Below are 18,083 nucleotides of genomic sequence, written 5' to 3'. Positions count from 1 at the left end.
TATAACATTATACAAAGTAAGTAATACATTGTAATATACTCCTTAAACATAAGATTGTTTCAAAATTTAGGCAAAATAAAATTCCAATTAATATTTAAATTTTAAATTGAGGCCCCAAGGATGACTTTTATCTTTTATTTAGTATTTATCAAGGAATATATCTCACTTATTCTAATATAGTTTCCATTATAACAGTACTAGTGAGCAGGGACGTCTTTACCATAGTAGATGTAACTTACATGTTGATCAATAACAGATTCTAATGAATGAAAGAACATATTAGATAGTAAGATAATAATAGCTTAGGAATATATACACATACGCTAATTCAATATACCTGTATATATACAATACTACAAAAATTGCAGTGAAGTAACCCCAGAATATAACTTTATTATTTTCAAAGCTCATCTATGTGGGGGATGATCTCATTTGAGCAGATCAGGGCAGTCAATTCCAATAATTGATGAAATCATATTCAGAGTTCAGAGGTAACTTGGTCCGAAGTCTGAATATCCAATACATCTCTTGGCTGGACAATATTTGGAATTTATCCCCTCCTCTCTTATGTGGTTTAACCTTCTCCATGATTATCCATCTTAGGTAATCACAATTTTTAGCATGCTTCTTGACAAAGTGATCCACTAGGGGTGTACTGATTTTGCCCACATTTATAATGGATAAATGTTCGTGAATGCGAGATCTTACCTCCCTAGTGGTCAACCCTACGTACTGCAGATTGCAGTGGGAGCACCAGAGCAAATAAATACAATATGTTGCTCGGCAATTCAGACATTCTGCTATGTTAAAAGTCTCTCCCTTAACTGTAGAGCCAAAGGTAGTACCCACTTGGACATGCTCACATGCCTTACAATTTGAGTATCCACATCTGAATGTTCCTGTGTGTCTTAGCCATGAGGAGGGTTCTGATCTAGGCCCAGATTTCCTCAGTTGGGAGGGTGAAACAACATTCCCAACAGTTCTACTTCGCCTATAGGAGAACCTACAGCCATTGCTAACTGTTTCCACCAAGGAATCCTCTGCCACCAGTAACCTGAAATGCTTACGTATTATTCCACAAATCTGCTGGTATTGATTGGAATAGTCAGTCACAAAACTTAATTTATTCATTGACTTATTTTTGTTCGTATTCACATCCCTGAGAAGGGATTTTCTGTCTAAACTAGCCACCTCCTGTCTAGCTCTTTTAATCACACTCATGCCATATCCCCTCTCCAGGAGCCTATTTTGTAGATCATCTGCATGCTTTTCAAAACGGTTCGGTAGTGTACAATTTCGTTTTAAATGGACAAACTGTCCCTTGGCTACTGAATAAGGGACATGGCAAGGGTGGCAACTTCTGGCGTGTAGAAGGCTATTGCCTATACACCTCAGAGGTAATAACACCTGAGGACTACATTTTCAATTCAAGATCCAAATAATGTATTCTGGAACTGTTGTACTCATAGGATATCGTGTATAAGACCAACTACACTTTTACCTGTCACTTTTACTATTTCTCCATTGGATTCAATTACTTAAACACAGCCGGATTTGAGTTCCGCGAGAACCCCTAAGCAACCGGTGCATACGCAACAAGGAGGCGCGGTCACTAGAACAGTGACGTCATCGGCCCCACGTGAACAAGGACAATCGCTCAGCCGCGTAGTGTGGACAGACCGGAGTCTGGGAGCGGTACAACTGCATGTTGTATACTGGTGAGAAGCCTGTCATTTTTACTTACTACCTACATTATTGGCACGGTTGGCACTTTAGGGGTTCTGAAGATTCTGTGAGAAGGAATGAAAGTGTGTTTTTCTTAAAAGAGACTGCTTCAATATAGTTATATCAAGAAGTAAATTTATACATATACACAAACGGACCCACTGAAAGCTGTGGATATTTACAAATGGGGCGCTATTTATATAGATCTCAAGGTGTGTAAATTGTAACTACTATATGAACTTGAGAGGTTATACTTTTTTTTATATATGTCACTTTGGACTGACTGCTGGATTGCAATATTATTATTAATTTACACAGACGAGTATTTACTCTTGTGTCTGAGGGAACTTTTTCTGCTTTATTTATATTTTGGAGGGCTTTTAGGGAGTTACGGTACTCATATACTCGCTTGCGCTGAATATATGATACTGACTTGCAACGCAGGTTCTATGTTAGTTTATGGGAGTAAAAACAGTGGATGATGGGTAAAATATACAGGCCGCTCTTGTATGCGGCGCCATATATGTGATCGAGTACCATAGTGTAAGGTCGGTTACCATAGCAATAAATTAATTCTCAAGAAATCCGATGTCTGATGGAAGCGTTAACACAACGTTAACTTATACCTACACGAAAAGAGTGACTGCACGCAATGCTCACAATATTTCAATGGAAACCTGATACTAACATGGAGCTGTAAGTTACTTTTTAGCTGTCAGCCACTTTGGTAGCCTACAACTCCATTTTTAATGGCTCAATGGAAACTAGTCCTTAATATTAAACAGAACAGAAAGTGCAGAGATCTGATGCTTAATAAAGCTGGCCGACAGGCCCTTTTCCAAGCCATTCTGGAGAAACTGTAAGATATGCAGAGTCTTCACTCTACGCAAAAAAAAAAGAAAAAGAAAAAACACTCTGGTCACACCAGTGTAGATAAGTCTCCCAGACCTTGTAGTAAATGTGTCTGGAATACAAGTATCAATCACTTTGTCAGAGAAGTCTCTCTGAGCCAAAATGAATCTCCAGGCAGTCAGCCTCAAAATATCTAGGTTTTGGTAAAAGAACTGACCTTGAACTAGTAAGTCCTGATTTAGAATCAACCGCAAAGGAGGAGCAGAAGATATGTTCTCTAGATCTGCATACTAAGTTCTGGGTGGCCACGCAGGAACTATCAGAATTGTCGGTATTTCCTTCTGCTTAATCCGAGTGACCACTAAGGGCAAGAAAACAATCGGTGGGAACCGATACACTTGGTTGAAGTTCCAGGGGACTGCTAGAGTGTCCACTAGCTCTGCCTGATGATCCACTAGCTCTCGATCCGTATCTCGGGAGCTTGGCATTGAAGTGGGAACCCATCAGGTCTATTTTTGGAGCACCCCATCTGCGAGTAATCTCCAGGAACACCTCCTGATTGAGTGACAACTCCCCTAAGTGTAGAGTCTGCCTGCTCAGAAAATCCCCTTCCCAATTATCCATATCTGGGATGTAAATAAGTGCAATTTGACATTGATGTCTCTCAACCCACAGCAGGATTCGAGACACCTCCTGCATCGTCAGAGAGCTCCATGTGCCACCTTGATGGTTGATATAGGCCACGGTAAAGATGCTGTCCGATTGGAATATATATGGTATATAACTGATAGAACTAAGCTGAGGCCACACTAGAAGCACATTATAAATTGCTCTCAATACGATAATGTTGATTGGAAGGGACATTACTCCTGACACAAAGTTCCTTGTGCTCTAAGAGAACCCCACACAGCACCCCATTTGGACAGACTCACATATGTTGTGATAATCACCCAAGATGGCGATGGAAACACGTCCCTAGCAGAGCTGGAGTTAGAGACGGCCACCAAGTGAGATTCTCTTATTTGGGCATCCAGCTGACCTGCAACAGATCTGAATGGTCCCCATTCCATTGTTTGAGCATACACAACTATTGTGGGCTCAGATGAAAGCGAGCAAACGGTATAGCATACGAAGCAGCAACCATGAGACCTACTACTTCTATGCATTGTGCTACCGAATGTTGAGCATTGGACTGAAGCCTTAGGCCTCAAATAAGTAAACTTGAAGAAAAAAGTGGCATTGTAGATGCAAAATAATGTGGTGCATGTGCAGTGATGAAATGCTGTATACGTAAATGAAAGGGAAATAAAAAGGGGCATTTTTTATATAGATTTTACTGAACAGTGCATTAAAATAATGGATTGACTAGTCCAATACTAGACATGTGCCAACCCCGTGCAAGCTCTGTATGGACACATTCGGCTAGATTACGAGTTTTTGTCGGTAATGGTGTGCGTGGCTAACACACAGTTTTCCCTCACCGCTCACCTAAAGTAACGCTGGTATTACTGTTCTTTTAAACCCGGCGTTAGCCGCAAAAAGGTGAGCATAGAGCAGAATTTAGCTCCACATCTCACCTCAATACCAGCGCTGCTTACAGTAGCGGTGAGCTGGCAAAACGTGCTTGTGTACGATTTCCCCATAGGAATCAATGGGGCAGAGCCGGCTGAAAAAAAACCTAACACCTGCAAAAAAGCAGCGTTCAGCTCCTAACGCAGTCCCATTGATTCCTATGGGGAAACACATTTTATGTCTACACCTAACACCCTAACATGAACCCCGAGTCTAAACACCCCTAATCTTACACTTATTAACCCTTATTAATCTGCCGCCCCGAATACTGCCACCACCTACATTATCCCTATGAACCCCTAATCTGCTGCCCCCAACATCGCCGACACCTACTTTTTATTTATTAACCCCTACTCTACCACCCCAATATTGCCGCCACCTAACTACACTTATTAACCCCTAATCTGCCGCCGCCGCCGCCAATGTCGCCGCCACTATAATAAAGTTATTAACCCCTAAATCTAAGTCTAACCCTAACACCCCCCTAACTTAAATATAATTTAAATACATCTAAATAAAATTACTATTATTAACTAAATTATTCCTATTTAAAACTTAATACTTACCTATAAAATAAACCCTAAGATAGCAACAATATAACTAATAGTTACATTGTAGCCATCTTAGGATTTATTTTTATTTTACAGGCAACTTTAAATTTATTTTAACTAGGTACAATAGTTATTAAATAGTGATTAACTATTTAATAACTTCCTAGTTAAAATAAGTACAAATTTACCTGTAAAATAAACCCTAACCTAAGTTACAATTGCACCTAACACTACACTATAATTAAATAAATTAACTAAATTAACTACAATTAATTACAATTGAATTAAATAAACTAAAGTACGAAAAAAACAAACACTAAATTACAGAAAATAATAAAATAATTACAAGAATTTTAAACTAATTACACCTAATCTAATCCCCCTAATAAAATAAAAAAGCCCCCCAAAATAATAAAAATCCCTACCCTATACTAAATTACAAATAGCCCTTAAAAGGGCCTTTTGTGGGGCATTGCCCCAAAGTAATCAGCTTTTACCTGTAAAAAAAATACAATACCCCCCCAACATTAAAACCCACCACCCACACACCCAAACCTACTCTAAAACCCACCCAATCCCCCCTTAATAAAACCTAACACTAACCTCTTGAAGATCACCCTACCTTGAGACGTCTTCACCCAACCGGGCAGAAGTGGTCCTTCAGACGGCCAGAAGTCTTCATCCGATCCGGGCAGAAGAGGACCTCCAGATGGGCAGAAGTCTTCATCCAGACGGCATCTTCTATCTTCATCCATCCGGAGCGGAGCGGGTCCATCTTCAAGCCATCCGAAGCGGAGCATCCTCTTCCATCTGACGACTAACACTAAATTACGGTACCTTTAAGTGACGTCATCCAAGATGGCGTCCCTTCAATTCTGATTGGCTGATAGAATTCTATCAGCCAATCGGAATTAAGGTAGAAAAAAATCCTATTAGCTGATCCAATCAGCCAATAGGATTGAGCTTGCATTCTATTGGCTGTTCCAATCAGCCAATAGAATGTGAGTTCAATCCTATTGGCTGATTGCATCCGGGGGTAGTATTAGGTATTATTAAGGGGGGATTGGGTGGGTTTTAGAGTAGGTTTGGGTGTGTGGGTGTGGGTTTTAATGTTGGGTGGGGTATTGTAATTTTTTTTACAGGTAAAAGAGCTGATTAATTTGGGGCAATGCCCCGCAAAAGGCCCTTTTAAGGGCTATTTGTAATTTAGTATAGGGTAGGGATTTTTATAATTTTTTTTTTTTATTTTATTAGGGGGATTTGATTAGGTGTAATTAGTTTAAAATTCTTGTAATTATTTTATTATTTTCTGTAATTTAGTGTTTTGTTTCCATACTTTAGTTTATTTAATTGTAATTAATTGTAGTTAATTTAGGTAATTTATTTCATTATAGTGTAGTGTTAGGTGTAATTGTAACTTAGGTTAGGGTTTATTTTGCAGGTAAAATTGTCTTTATTTTAACTAGGAAGTTATTAAATAGTTAATAACTATTTAAAAACTATTGTACCTAGTTAAAATAAATATAAACTTGCCTGTAAAATAAAAATAAACCCTAAGATAGATACAATGTAACTATTAGTTATATTGTAGCTAGCTTAGGGTTTATTTTATAGGTAAGTATGTAGTTTTAAATAGGAATAATTTATTTAATTGTAGTATTTTTAGATAATTTTAAATTATATTTAAGTTAGGGGGGTTAGGGTTAGACTTAGGTTTAGGGGTTAATACATTTAATGTAGTGGTGGCGACGTTGGGGACGGCAGATTAGGGGTTAATAAGTGTAGTTAGGTGGCGGCGATGTTAGGGATGGCAGATTAGGGGTTAATAATATTTAAATAGTGTTTGCAATGCGGGAGTGCGGTGGTTTAGGGGTTAATATATTTATTACAGTGCCGGCGATGTCTGGTCGGCAGATTAGGGGTTAAAAAATTTATTTAAGTGTTTGCGATGTGCGGGGGGGCCTCGGTTTAGGGGTTAATAGGTAGTTTATGGGTGTTGAGTGTACTTTTTAGCACTTTAGTTAAAAGTTTTATGTTACGGCGTTAGCCCATAAAACTCTTAACTACTGACTTTTAAATGCAGTAGGAGTCTTGACAGGAGAGGGTCTACCGCTCACTTCTTCCAAGACTCGTAATACCGGCGTTAGGAAAATCCCATTGAAAAGATAGGATACACAATTGATGTAAGGGGATTTGCGGTATGCTCGAGTCACGGAAAAAAAGTGAGCGATACACCTGTACCTGCCAGACTCGTAATACCAGCGGGTGCTAAAAAGCAGCATTGGGACCTCTCAACGCAGCTTTTTAAAGCTAACACAAGACTTGTAATCTAGGCGATTGTTTTTGTTAAGATTAGTATTATTATAATTTATTTATTATTTTTAGTATTATTATTATTTTTATTCCGCCACTTTGTTCAAATGCTTATAATAAACACATAATGGTAGAGATCTATGAGTGCATAATCTTTTGTAATATTAAGGTAATAGGTCAAACGATCTGGCAGCCATTTTGCTTTTTGCGACTAATTTCAACAAACACTTGAAAATCTTCTTATGTGGAACCGCTTAGGTTATAGATGTGAAACTTGCTGTGTGATCTTCTGTTGTGACCTAGATTAAAGATTGTTCAAGGCAAGTGCATTAGTCTTATGGTGTCTTGGATTGTTCAAAAATCTTCAAACATCTGTGCTATGATTTGCAATTTTGAATATGTGCTCCTTGCAAGGATTTTCCATTATCAACATGGCTGCTATGAGCTGTTCACCTTTTCATGGTCATTTAATTGTGTAAATTTGCACTTTATGAATTATTTTTACTCCATTCAACTATAATACACTCCTTGACAAAGCCAAGAGATTTTTGGTGAAACGTACGTTGGAGAGTTTAGAGGCAGACAGTTTACACTTGTCTTGGCGTCAGTTCCAAGATTGAGATAGAATGCTGATTGCCAGTCGGTGTTCTCTTCTACATTGAACTGTGTGCGGGGAATTCTAGTCCTATATGTCCTGAGTATTAAGCTTGTTTTTACGTGCTTTAAAATAAATATTTTCCTTGATTTGTCCGGCTGCTGAGTGTTCATTAGGAAAATTAATTGATTTTGCTTAAAACCTGATAGCTCAGTGATTAGCTCTGTTTCATGTGACTAAAGTCCTGTATAGCCCAGTCTGCTTCTATTATTTAACAGGACTACACCATATATATTTTATCCCTTCCTTTGAGGTTTCCTTGGACCCTTCACCACATTGTACTATATCTTTTATTCCATATTATTACACAGTGCTAGTCTTACACCATTATTTTTAAATATATTACAATGTAGTAGACACATATTTACCCATAGTCATGACTCCCCAAGGACAATATTGCAGTCAATGTAGCAAATTGTAGCGATCTATGGTGAGCTTTAGTATGTACAATATTAAAGCCATATATCACATGGTACAGTGACCTTTTTGTTTGCAGGATTTAAAAAAAACAACAAAAATGTTCTTCTCAGAAACCGCTTATGATAGAGATCTGAAAATATGTTTCTAGGGTTATCTTATGACCAATATTTAGATTTGTTTAAGAGAAGTCAGTCGGTCATGTGGTTTAGCAGTCATTTTGAATAGTTCAAAAATGCTTAACAATATTTCCAATTGATAATAAAACAAAAACATTTCACAAAAATGCCTAAATTTTGCCATATTTATTAGCAACTATGGTGAGTACTTTTGAGAGTAATATAGAGGCTCTAGGTCACATGGTCTGGCAACAATCTTGGTTTACGTGAAATGTTTAAACATTTGTTTCATAGTGACATAGCTGATTGTGTGCATTGCAAAGGCGAAGCTGATCACATGGTACAGCAGCCATCTTGATTTGCTAAAAAAATTGGAAATTTTTGGCTAGATTACGAGTTTTTGTCGGTAAGGGTTGCGGGGCTAACGAGCAGTTTAAGCTCACCACTCACCTACAAACAACGCTGGTATTACGGTTCTTTTTAAACCCGGCGTTAGCCGCAAAAAAAGTGAGCGAAGATCAAAATTTAGCTCCACATCTCAGCTCAATACCAGCGCAGCTTACGGTAGTGGTGAGCAGGCAAAACGTGCTTGTGCCCGATTTCCCCATAGGAATCATTGGGGCAGATTCGGCTGGAAAAAAACCTAACACCTGCAAAAAAGCAGCGTTCAGCTCCTAACGCAGCCCCATTGATTCCTATGGAAAAATACATTTATGTCTACACCTAACACCCTAACATGAACCCCGAGTCTAAACACCCCTAATCTTACACTTATTAATCCCTAATCTTCTGCCCCCGACATCGTCGCCACCTGCATTATATTATTAACCCCTAATCTGCTGCTCCGGACAGTGTCGCCACCTACATTATACTTATTAATCCCTAATCTGCTGCCCCAGCATCGCCGAACCCTACATTATATTTATTAACCCCTAATCTGCCGCCCCCAATGTCGCCGCAACCTAACTAAATTTATTAACCCTTAATCTGCCGCCCACAACGTTGCCGCCACTATAATAAATATATTAACCCCTAAACCTAAGTCTAACCCTAACACCCCCTAACTTAAATATAATTTAAATAAATATAAATAAAATTACTATTATTAACTAAATAATTCCTATGCAAAACGAAATACTTACCTATAAAATAAACCCTAAGCTAGCTACAATATAACTAATAGTTACATTGTAGCTATCTCAAGGTTTATTTTTATTTTACAGGCAACTTTGTATTTATTTTAACTAGGTAGAATAGTTATTAAATAGTTATTAACTATTTAATACCTACCTAGCTAAAATAAGTACAAATGTACCTGTAAAATAAAACCTAACCTAAGTTACAATTACACCTAACACTACACTATAATTAAATTAATTTCCTAAATTAACTACAATTAATTACAATTAAATAAACTAAAGTACGACCCCCCCCACACTAAATTACAGAAAATAATAAAATAAAACAAGAAATTTAAACTAATTACACCTAATCTAACCCCCCCTAATAAAATAAAAAAGCCCCCCAAAATAAAAAAAATCCCTACCCTATACTAAATTACAAATAGCCCTTAAAAGGGCTTTTTGCGGGGCATTACCCCAAAGTAATCAGCTCTTTTACCTGTAAAAAAAATACAATACCCCCAACATTAAAACCCACCACCCACACACCCAACCCTACTCTAAACCCACCCAATCCCCCCTTAACCTAACCCTAAGCCACTGAAGATCACCCTACCTTGAGAAGTCTTCACCCAGCCGGGCAGAACTGGTCCTCCAGACGGTCTGAAGTCTTCATCCTATCCGGGCAGAAGAGGTCCTCCAGATGGCCAGAAGTCTTCATCCAGGCGGCATCACCCATCCGGAGCAGAGCAAGTCCATCTTCAAGACATCCGACACGGAGCATCCTCTTCTTTCCGATGACTAACACTAAATGACGGTACCTTTAAGTGACATCATCCAAGATGGCATCCCTTCAATTCCAATTGGCTGATAAAATTCTATCAGCCAATCGGAATTAAGGTAGAAAAAATCCTATTGATTGGATCAGCCAATAGGATTGAACTTCAATCCTATTGGCTGATTGGATCAGCCAATAGGAATTTTTCTACTTTAATTCCGATTGGCTGATAGAATTCTATCAGCCAATCGGAATTGAAGGGACGCCATCTTGGATGACGTCACTTAAAGGTACCGTCATTTAGTGTTAGTCGTCGGAAGAAGAGGATGCTCCGTGTCAGATATCTTGAAGATGGACCCGCTCCGCTCCGGATGGATGAAGATAGAAGATGCCGTCTGGATGAAGACTTCTGGCCATCTGGAAGACCTCTTCTGCCCGGATAGGATGAAGACTTCGGACCGTCTGGAGGACCACTTGTGCCCGGCTGGGTGAAGACTTCTCAAGGTAGGGTGATCTTCAGGGGGTTAGTGTTAGGTTTTATTAAGGGGGGATTGGGTGGGTTTTAGAGTAGGGTTGGGTGTGTGGGTGGTGGGTTTTAATGTTGGGGGGTATTGTATTTTTTTACAGGTAAAAGAGCTGATTACTTTGGGGCAATGCCCCACAAAAAGCCATTTTAAGGGCTATTTGTAATTTAGTATAGGGTAGGGATTTTTTTTATTTTGGGGGGCTTTTTTATTTTATTAGGGGGATTAGATTAGGTGTAATTAGTTTAAAAAATTGTAATTATTTTATTATTTTCTGTAATTTAGTGGGTTTTTTTTTGTACTTTAGTTTATTTAATTTAATTGTAATTAATTGTAGTTAATTTAGTTAATTTATTTAATGATAGTGTAGTGTTAGGTGTAATTGTAACATAGGTTATATTTTATTTTACAGGTATATTTGTACTTATTTTAGCTAGGTAGCTATTAAATAGTTAATAACTATTTAATAACTATTCTACCTAGTTAAAATAAATACAAAGTTGCCTGTAAAATAAATATAAACCCTAAGCTATTAGTTATATTGTAGCTATCTTAGGGTTTATTTTATAAGTAAGTATTTAGTTTTAAATAGGAATAATTTAGTTAATTGTAGTAATTTTATTTAGATTATTTTAAATTATATTTAAGTTAGGGGGGGTGTTAGGGTTAGGGTTAGACTTAGGTTTATGGGTTAATACATTTAATATAGTTGCGGCGACGTTGGGGGCAGCAGATTAGGGGTTAATAAATGTAGATAGGTGTCGGCAATGTTAGGGACGGCAGATTAGGGGTTAATAAAATGTAACTAATGTTTGCGAGGCGAGAGTGCGGCGGTTTAGGGGTTAATATATTTATTGAAGTGGCGGCGATGTCTGGTCGGCAGATTAGGGGTTAAAAAACGTATTTAAGTGTTTGCGATGTGGGGGGGGGCTCGGTTTAGGGGTTAATAGGTAGTTTATGGGTGTTAGTGCACCTTTTAGCACTTTAGTTAAGAGTTTTATGTTACGGCGTTAGCCCATAAAACTCTTAACTACTGACTTTTAAATGCGGTAGGAGTCTTGACAGGAGAGAGTCTACCGCTCACTTTTTCCAAGACTCGTAATACCGGCGTTAGGAAAATCCCATTAAAAAGATAGGATACGCAATTTACGTAAGTGGATTTGCGGTAAGCTCGAGTCGCGGGAAAAAAAGTGAGCGGTACACCTGTACCTGCCAGACTCGTAATACCAGCGGGCGTTAAAAAGCAGCGTTGGGACCTCTCAACGCTGCTTTTTAAGGCTAACGCAAAACTCGTAATCTAGCCATTTGTTTCTTTGCAACCGCTTACATTCGAGCTGTGAAATTTGCTGTATAATCTTATATTGCGGCCTAGAGTCACAATTGTTCATGTTCAAAGAATTGGTCACATGGTGTGGCAGCCGAATTGGTCTACACTTACATTTCAAAAATTAGTTTTCTTTGCAACCACTTATGATAGAGTTGTGAAACTTGCTGTACAACTTTATGTTGTGACTTAGCTGCTCATATGGCATTGCAAAGGCGATGCGCTTGGGCAACTCTATTGCTGCTTGCAGCTATACAGTATTTTTTACATTGTTTTTAAAATAATGTTATCACAATTTGTCATTCTTAGTTTGTGGTCCTTACCTGAGTGAGCCACCCTGTTTAGTTTAGGGTCAAATCCTGCTGCCAGGACACGACGCGCATGAGCCATGAAGAAGTTCACTACCCCGCTTGCTACCACGCAATTCGGGAAACCTTCCAAATTGTGGTAATAACCGTCTCTTCTATAAAGGCAATCACCCTCTTCATCTCCTTCTTGGTACACGATTCTGAACTTGAAAGCAGTGTTATCTACACTTCCCCCAACCTGTGTGAATATTGAGAGAATTTATCAACTGCTAAGGTGTCTTCTGCCTTTTTATAAGTTATCAGTAGGTTATATCAGGTTGTGCTAAAAGGACATTTTACAAACACAAGGCAGAACATAGGTATGAAATACTCACCATTTACAATATTTGACATTGTTCTCTCTGTTCTCATTCCTCTAATCCTGTCTCTTGACCACTATAACCCCTGCCGCAATAAGCTCCCTACACTATTAACTCCTAAACCGCCACATAGCCCACGGCAAATTACCCCACTACACTATTAACCCCTAAACCACTACAATTCCCACTGCAATAAACTTCCTACAATATTAACCCCTAAACCGCCACAACACCCCTTTGCAAAATACACCCTACTCGATTAACCCCCTATCTGCTACAACCCCCACATCAAAATAACCTCTAACCTCCTAACAGCTAACCTCCAAGAACCCCTAACCTAACTCCTAACTTAAAAATGCCTAAACTAGCACTAAAACATTCTCTGCAAATTGCCCTGAGGCATTTGTCACACAATGCCCTAGTAAAAGTTATTAGCTCTTCTGCCTAAAACATTCCCTATACTAAAACCAAAGGAACCCCCTTTCAAAAAAAACATCCTTAAAAGAGATTCCCTGAAAAGGGTATCAGTGATAAAGTTATTTTCCTAACCCTATACTAAAAAAAAAATCCGCAGGAGAAGACCCCTAAGGAGCCATTTTTAGTATTTTTTTATTTTATTTTGCAAAAGAGTTTAACTGCTGTTGCGCTTTCAAGGAATCTCTTTTTAGGATATGTTATTTTAAAGAAGGTTTTTTTGGGGGGTGGGGGGTTACTTTGGTTTTAGTATAGGAATTTATGCAAAAACATAATTTATGCTTACCTGATAAATTTATTTCTCTTGTAGTGTATCCAGTCCACGGATCATCCATTACTTATGGGATATTAACTCCTCCCCAACAGGAAGTGCAAGAGGATTCACCCAGCAGAGCTGCTATATAGCTCCTCCCCTAACTGCCATTACCAGTCATTCGACCGAAAACATGCAGAGAAAGGAAAACCATAGGGTGCAGTGGTGACTGTAGTTTAATGGAAAAATTACCTGCCTTAAAGTGACAGGGCGGGCCGTGGACTGGATACACTACAAGAGAAATAAATTTATCAGGTAAGCATAAATTATGTTTTCTCTTGTTAAGTGTATCCAGTCCACGGATCATCCATTACTTATGGGATACCAATACCAAAGCTAAAGTACACGGATGACGGGAGGGACAGGCAGGCTCTTTATACGGAAGGAACCACTGCCTGAAGAACCTTTCTCCCAAAAACAGCCTCCGAAGAAGCAAAAGTGTCAAATTTGGAAAATTTGGAAAAAGTATGAAGAGAAGACCAAGTTGCAGCCTTGCAAATCTGTTCAACAGAAGCCTCATTCTTAAAGGCCCAAGTGGAAGCCACAGCTCTAGTAGAATGTGCTGTAATTCTTTCAGGAGGCTGCTGTCCAGCAGTCTCATAGGCTAACCGTATTATGCTACGAAGCCAAAAGGAGAGAGAGGTAGCCGAAGCTTTTTGACCTCTCCTCTGACCAGAATAAACGACAAACAGGGAAGACGTTTGTCGAAAATCCTTAGTTGCCTGTAGATAAAATTTCAGGGCACGGACTACATCTAGATTGTGTAGCAGACGTTCCTTTTTCGAAGAAGGATTAGGACACAAAGATGGAACCACAATCTCTTGATTGATATTCCTGTTAGTGACCACCTTAGGTAGGAACCCAGGTTTAGTACGCAGAACTACCTAGTCTGAATGAAAAATCAGATAAGGAGAATCACAATGTAAGGCAGATAACTCAGAGACTCTTCGAGCCGAGGAAATCGCCATTAAAAACAGAACTTTCCAAGATAACAACTTGATATCAATGGAATGAAGGGGTTCAAACGGAACCCCCTGTAAAACATTAAGAACTAAGTTCAAACTCCATGGTGGAGCAACAGTTTTAAACACAGGCTTGATCCTAGCTAAAGCCTGATAAAAAGCTTGAACGTCCGGAACTTCTGACAGACGTTTGTGTAAAAGAATGGACAGAGCTGAAATCTGTCCCTTTAAGGAACTAGCGGATAAACCCTTTTCTAAACCTTCTTGTAGAAAAGACAATATCCTCGGAATCCTAACCTTACTCCATGAGTAACTCTTGGATTCGCACCAATATAAGTATTTGCGCCATATCTTATGGTAAATCTTTCTGGTAACAGGCTTCCTAGCCTGTATTAAGGTATCAATAACTGACTCAGAAAAACCACGTTTTGATAAAATCAAGCGTTCAATTTCCAAGCAGTCAGCTTCAGAGAAATTAGATTTTGATGTTTGAAGGGACCCTGCATCAGAAGGTCCTGTTTCAGAGGTAGCGACCAAGGTGGACAGGATGACATGTCCACTAGATCTGCATACCAAGTCCTGCATGGCCATGCAGGCGCTATTAGAATCACTGATGCTCTCTCCTGTTTGATTCTGGCAATCAATCGAGGAAGCATCGGGAAGGGTGGAAACACATAAGCCATCCCGAAGGTCCAAGGTGCTGTCAAAGCATCTATCAGAACCGCTCCCGGATCCCTGGATCTGGACCCGTAACGAGGAAGCTTGGCGTTCTGTCGAGACGCCATGAGATCTATCTCTGGTTTGCCCCAACGTCGAAGTATTTGGGCAAAGACCTCCGGATGAAGTTCCCACTCCCCCGGATGAAAAGTCTGACGACTTAAGAAATCCGCCTCCCAGTTCTCCACTCCCGGGATGTGGATTGCTGACAGGTGGCAAGAGTGAGACTCTGCCCAGCGAATTATCTTTGATACTTCCATCATTGCTAGGGAGCTTCTTGTCCCTCCCTGATGGTTGATGTAAGCTACAGTCGTGATGTTGTCCGACTGAAACCTGATGAACCCCCGAGTTGTTAACTGGGGCCAAGCCAGAAGGGCATTGAGAACTGCTCTCAATTCCAGAATGTTTATTGGTAGGAGACTCTCCTCCTGATTCCATTGTCCCTGAGCCTTCAGAGAATTCCAGACAGCGCCCCAACCTAGTAGGCTGGCGTCTGTTGTTACAATTGTCCAGTCCGGCCTGCTGAATGGCATCCCCCTGGACAGATGTGGCCGAGAAAGCCACCATAGAAGAGAATTTCTGGTCTCTTGATCCAGATTCAGAGTAGGGGACAAGTCTGAGTAATCCCCATTCCACTGACTTAGCATGCACAATTGCAGCGGTCTGAGATGTAGGCGTGCAAAGGGTACTATGTCCATTGCCGCTACCATTAAGCCGATCACCTCCATGCATTGAGCTACTGACGGGTGTTGAATGGAATGAAGGACACGGCATGCATTTTGAAGCTTTGTTAACCTGTCTTCTATCAGGTAAATCTTCATTTCTACAGAATCTATAAGAGTCCCCAAGAAGGGAACTCTTGTGAGTGGAAAGAGAGAACTCTTCTTTTCGTTCACCTTCCATCCATGCGACCTTAGAAATGCCAGTACTAACTCTGTATGATACTTGGCAGTTTGAAAGCTTGAAGCTTGTATCAGAATGTCGTCTAGGTACGGAGCTACCGCAATTCCTCGCGGTCTTAGTACCGCCAGAAGAGCACCCAGAACCTTTGTGAAGATTCTCGGAGCCGTAGCCAATCCGATTGGAAGAGCTACAAACTGGTAATGCCTGTCTAGAAAGGCAAACCTTAGATACCGGTAATGATCTTTGTGAATCGGTATGTGAAGGTAAGCATCCTTTAAATCCACTGTGGTCATGTACTGACCCTTTTGGATCATGGGTAAAATTGTCCGAATAGTTTCCATTTTGAACGATGGAACTCTTAGGAATTTGTTTAGGATCTTTAAATCCAAGATTGGCCTGAAAGTTCCCTCTTTTTTGGGAACCACAAACAGATTTGAGTAAAACCCTTGTCCTTGTTCCGACCGCGGAACCGGATGGATCACTCCCATTAATAAAAGATCTTGTATGCAGCGTAGAAACGCCTCTTTCTTTATTTAGTTTGTTGACAACCTTGACAGATGAAATCTCCCTCTTGGGGGAGAGAATTTGAAGTCTAGAAGGTATCCCTGAGATATGATCTCTAACGCCCAGGGATCCTGGACATCTCTTGCCCAAGCCTGGGCGAAGAGAGAAAGTCTGCCCCCCACTAGATCCGTTCCCGGATCGGGGGCCCTCGATTCATGCTGTCTTAGGGGCAGCAGCAGGTTTCCTGGCCTGCTTGCCCTTGTTCCAGGACTGGTTAGGTCTCCAGCCTTGTCTGTAGCGAGCAACAGCTCCTTCCTGTTTTGGTGCAGAGGAAGTTGATGCTGCTCCTGCTTTGAAATTACGAAAGGAACGAAAATTAGACTGTCTAGCCTTAGGTTTGGCTCTGTCTTGAGGCAGGGCATGGCCTTTACCTCCTGTAATGTCAGCGATAATTTCTTTCAACCCGGGCCCGAATAAGGTCTGCCCTTTGAAAGGTATATTAAGCAATTTAGATTTAGAAGTAACGTCAGCTGACCAGGATTTTAGCCACAGTGCTCTGCGTGCCTGAATGGCGAATCCGGAATTCTTAGCCGTAAGTTTAGTTAAATGTACTACGGCATCTGAAATAAATGAGTTAGCTAACTTAAGGGCTTTAAGCTTGTGTGTAATCTCATCTAATGGAGCTGATTCAAGTGTCTCTTCCAGAGACTCAAACCAAAATGCTGCTGCAGCCGTGACAGGCGCAATGCATGCAAGAGGTTGCAATATAAAACCTTTTCTTAAGGTAACCCTCTAACTTTTTATCCATTGGATCTGAAAAGGCACAGCTATCCTCCACCGGGATAGTGGTACGCTTAGCTAAAGTAGAAACTGCTCCCTCCACCTTAGGGACCGTTTGCCATAAGTCCCGTGTGGTGGCGTCTATTGGAAACATCTTTCTAAATATCGGAGGGGGTGAGAACGGCACACCGGGTCTATCCCACTCCTTAGTAACAATTTCAGTAAGTCTCTTAGGTATAGGAAAAACGTCAGTACTCGCCGGTACCGCAAAATATTTATCCAACCTACACATTTTCTCTGGTATTGCAACTGTGTTACAATCATTCAGAGCCGCTAACACCTCCCCTATTGACTTTTATTTAAAGTAGCATCAATACAGTTAGTACATAAATTTCTATTGGGCTCCACTTTGGCTTTAGCACATATAGCACAGATATCTTCCTCTGAATCAGACATGTTTAACACACTAGCAAATAAACTAGCAACTTGGAAATACTTTTCAAGTAATTTACTATAATATGAAAACGTACTGTGCCTATAAGAAGCACAGAAAAAGTTATGACAGTTGAAAATTAATAAACTGAAAAGTTATAGCATCAAATCTTTGTAAAAAACACAATTTTAGCAAAGGATTGCTCCCATTAGCAAAGGATAACTAACCCTGATAGCAGAAAAAAAAATACAGAAATAAACGTTTTTTTATCACAGTCAACTACAATCTCACAGCTCTGCTGTGAGTGATTACCTCCCTCAAAACAAGTTTTGAAGACCCCTGAGTTCTGTAGAGATGAACCGGATCATGCAGGGAAGAC

General features: G+C 39.9%; 1 protein-coding gene across 2 annotated transcripts in view; it reads right to left on the bottom strand.

Annotated features, from left to right (window-relative positions):
* LOC128665795 (beta-1,4 N-acetylgalactosaminyltransferase 2-like) overlaps positions 1–18,083 on the bottom strand; it is a 325,846-nt gene that overhangs the window by 12,057 nt on the left and 295,706 nt on the right. Inside the window, exon 10 of one of the 2 annotated variants that reach the window (XM_053719997.1) lies at positions 12,275–12,497. The exons of the other annotated variant lie outside the window; for it this stretch is intronic. Coding sequence (XP_053575972.1) covers positions 12,275–12,497 — 223 coding nt within the window. The remainder of the gene's footprint in view (positions 1–12,274; positions 12,498–18,083) is intronic. 2 annotated transcript variants of the gene reach the window in all.

The sequence above is a fragment of the Bombina bombina genome, chromosome 7 (assembly GCF_027579735.1).
Source record: "Bombina bombina isolate aBomBom1 chromosome 7, aBomBom1.pri, whole genome shotgun sequence".
Classification (NCBI taxonomy): Eukaryota; Metazoa; Chordata; class Amphibia; order Anura; family Bombinatoridae; genus Bombina; species Bombina bombina.
Note: the sequence above shows the minus strand (reverse complement) of the source record. Positions and strands in the feature narration are given on the sequence as shown.